Raw genomic sequence first — 3938 nt, forward strand, 5'->3', positions numbered from 1 at the left:
AGCGCGAGGGCTCACTCATTGCCACTGCCAACCACAAGGGGGTCAGAAGCCCGCTGAGGGTACCCTAGACTACTTTGAGAAGTTGCTCGAAGGGCCATGCCTAAACCATGCTTTCCCCATCAAGCACCTATACAAGGACTATGTCCTGAAGAAACAGTTCTTGTCCGGAGGCTCCAACAAAGGGGAGCATAGGAAGGAGCCCAAGCTAGCCACAAATGATGCCGAGGGGAAGGATAGTGGATTTTTGGTGATGGATGGCTGCCTCATGATCTTTGGAGGGTCGACAACCTTTGACTCCAAGCGCCACCAGAAGCTTGCGCGCCGTGAGGTCTATACGGTCGAGCCAACTGCGTCTTCCTTCCTTCGATGGTTGGAGTCTGCCATAACCTTTGATCGAACCGACCACCTAGAAAGCGTCCCACAACCGGGAAGATACCCGCTCATGGTTGACCCAATCATCGGCACGAAGTGGCTCACCAAGGTGTTGATGGATGGAGGCAGCGGCCTCAACATCATGTATGCTGAAACGCTCGACGCCATGGGCATTGACCGATCACGCATCCGGCCAACCAGGGTGCCTTTCCATGGCATCATGCCTGGAAAGCAGGCCATGCCACTTGGGCAGATCGATCTGCCCATCACCTTTGGGAATTGGACCGATTATAGGATGGAGACCCTTACCTTTGAGGTGGTTGGGTTCCATAGGACCTACCACGCCATACAGGGATGTCCATTCTACGTGATATTCATGGCCGTCCCCAACTACACCTATCTAAAGTTGAAGATGCTAGGTCCATGTAGGGTCATCACCATTGGCACCTCCTTCCAGCATGCCTACGAGTGCGAGGTCAAGTGCTGTGAACACGCCACGGCAATTGTTGCCTCCAAAGAGCTTGCGGCCATCAGGGAGGAGGTCATCGAAGAAGCACCTGACCCCAAGAGGTCGGTCGGGTCTTTCGAGCCTGTAGAGGGCGCCAAGGAGGTCCTCATAGACCCCAATGGCTCTAAGGGCACAGTGGTGCGCATCAGCACCACGCTTTCCTCCAAATAGGAAAGCGCACTCGCCGACTTCTTCCGTGCCAATAGAGACATCTTTGCATGGAGACCCTCGAACATGCTAGGCATTCTAAGAGAAGTTGTCAAGCACGCCTTGAAGATCAGGCCAGGTTCCAAGTTAGTGAAGCAGCGCCTGCGTCACTTCGATGAGGAGAAATGTAGGGCCATCGGCGAGGAGATTGCGAAGCTTTTAGCGGCTGAGTTCATCAAGGAAGTATACGACTCTGAGTGGTTAGCCAATCCCGTTCTTGTATGAAAAAAGAGTGGGAAATGGAGAATATGTGTTGACTACATGGGTCTCAACAAAGCATGTCCAAAGGACCCATTTCCTTTGCCATGCATAGAGCAAGTAGTCGACTTGACGTCAGGGTGTGAAACCCTTTGCTTCCTTGATGCATAATCCAGGTACCATCAAATCATGATGAAAGAGTCCGATTAGCTCACGATGTCTTTCATCACCCTGTTTGGATCATTCTGCTATGTCACAATGTCATTCGGTCTAAAAAACATGGGGGCTATGTATCAGCGTTGTATGCTCAAGTGTTTCGGTGATCTCATTGGGCAAACTGTTGAGGCCTACATTGACGACATCGTGGTCAAGTCCAAATGGGCTGACTAGGTCATAGCCGACCTAGAGCAGACCTTCACAAAACTCTAAGCAAACAGCACCAAACTCGACCCTGAGAAATGTGTTTTCGGGGTCTCGAGGGGTATGCTGCTAGGGTTTATCGTCTTCGAGCGTGTCATCGAAGCCAACCTAGAGAAGATCACAACCATCATGAGGATGGGCCCGATTTAGAACATAAAGGGGGTATAGCGAGTTATAGGGTGCCTCGCCACACTCAGCCGCTTTATCTCACCCTCGACGAATGAGCACTCCCCCTCTATTAGCTTCTGAAGATGGTCATCCCCTTCGAATGGATGCCCGACGCCTAGGAGGCACTTGACAAGGTCAAGCAGCTCCTGATGAAGGCCCCGATCCTGGTCCCCCCAACTGATGGGGAACCATTTCTACTCTACATTGTGGCCACGACACAAGTGGTTAGCGCCGCCCTGGTAGTAGAGCGAGAAGAAGAGGGACACACCCTCAAAGTGTAGCATCTCGTGTACTTCATTAGCGAGGTCTTGTCCGATTCCAAGACTCGCTACCCCCAAATCTAGAAACTCCTATATGCCGTCCTTATTGCCAAAAGGAAGTTGTGTCACTACTTCAAGTCACATCCGGTGATGGTCGTGACATCCTTCCCTCTCGGCAAGGTTGTCCAAAACCGGGATGACACATGAAGAATCATGAAGTGGGCACTCGAGCTGATGAGTTAAGGCATTTCATATGCCCCTCGGACGACCATCAAGTCCCAAGTGCTGGCTAACTTCATGTAGAGTGGCCTGAGATCCTAATGCTGCCATTTGTCATCGACCAAGAGTACTGGACGATGTACTTTGATGGATTGTTGATGAAGAAAGGTGCCGGCATGGGGCTAGTCTTTGTTTTGCCCCTCGGGGTATGCATGAGATACATGGTTCGCATCCATTTCCCCTTCTCCAACAATGTGGCCGAGTACGAGGCACTCATCAATGGCCTAAGCATCGCCATCGAGTTGGGTATCCGACGGCTTGACATCCAGGGCGACTCCTAGCGGGTCATTGACCAAGTCATGAAGGAATTAAGCTACCACAATGCCAAGATGGTTGTGTATTGCCGAGAAGTCCACCAGCTAGAGGATAAGTTCGATGGTCTCGAGCTCAATCACATCCCAAGGCATCTCAATGAGGCGGCCGATGCAATGGTAAAAATAGAGACCGGCCAATAGCCGGTGTCAATGGGCGTCTTCGCCAGCGATCAGTACAAGCCCTTGGTCCACTATGAGAAGCCAGAATCGATAGGTGATGGGCCACCTACCTTGGTCTTGGGGGCTAACCAGCTAGTGGCTCCATCCAACCTTGAAGTCATGGAGCCAGACAAGGATCCAGCAACAGAGCCCGACCCTTTAGCCGACTGGAGGATGCCTTACCTCAACTACCTCCTCTATGAGGTGCTACCGAAGGACAAAACGGAGGCTCGACAGCTCGCGCATTGCGCCAAGTTCTTTGTCGTTATTGAGGGCGAGCTCTACAGGTGAAGCCACACCGGGATCCTACAGTGTTGCATCCCCTTTGAATAAGGGAAGCAGTTGTTGAGTGATATCCATGGTAGGGTCTGCGAGCACCATGCCATGCCTAGGACCCTGGTCGGTAACACATTCCAACAAGGTTTCTACTGGCCAAACGTAGTAGCCGATGCTAAACAGATTGTGCGCACCTGTGAAGGGTGTCAATACTATGCTCGGTAGACCCACCTATCGGCCGAAGCACTCCAAATGATCCCCATCACGTGGCTATTCATGGTCTGGGGGCTTGATCTGGTCAGACCTCTCAAGAGGGTGCCTGGGGGCTATACGCACTTGCTTGTCGCCATAAACAAGTTTACAAAGTGGATAGAGGCTCGACCGATCTTTGCGATCAAGTCTAAGCAAGCCAAGCTGTTCTTCCTTGACATTGTCCATCGCTTTAGAGTCTTGAACTCCATTATCATAGACAATGTCACATAGTTCACCAAGAAGAAGTTCCTCTGATTCTACGATGAATACCACATCTGTGTCGATTGGGCCATTGTGGTGCACCCCCACATGAACGGGCAGGTCAAGCGTGCGAACGGCATGGTTCTACAAGGCCTCAAGCCTAGGATCTTCAACTGGTTGAACAAGTTTGCCAGACGATGGGTCGCAGAGCTTCCCATGATGCTCTGGAGCCTAAGGACGACCCCTAGCTAGGCCACCGGCTACACATCATTCTTCATGGTCTATGGTTCCAAGGATATCCTCCCGACCAGCCTCAATTATGGA

The 3938-nt window shown here is 51.6% G+C and overlaps 1 protein-coding gene across 1 annotated transcript; it reads left to right on the forward strand.

The window, feature by feature from the left end:
- Positions 1-442: 442 nt before the first annotated feature.
- Positions 443-1051, forward strand: LOC136507233 (uncharacterized). The gene has a single exon (XM_066502024.1). It carries the CDS (start codon positions 443-445, stop codon positions 1049-1051), a length of 609 nt encoding a protein of 202 aa, XP_066358121.1.
- Positions 1052-3938: the final 2887 nt, after the last annotated feature.

Source organism: Miscanthus floridulus, chromosome 15 (assembly GCF_019320115.1).
Source record: "Miscanthus floridulus cultivar M001 chromosome 15, ASM1932011v1, whole genome shotgun sequence".
NCBI lineage: Eukaryota > Viridiplantae > Streptophyta > Magnoliopsida > Poales > Poaceae > Miscanthus > Miscanthus floridulus.

What these genes read in the sequence shown, in the direction of transcription:
- LOC136507233 (XM_066502024.1), top strand. Translation starts at nt 443, where the DNA reads ATGGTTGACCCAATCATCGGCACGAAGTGGCTCACCAAGGTGTTGATG.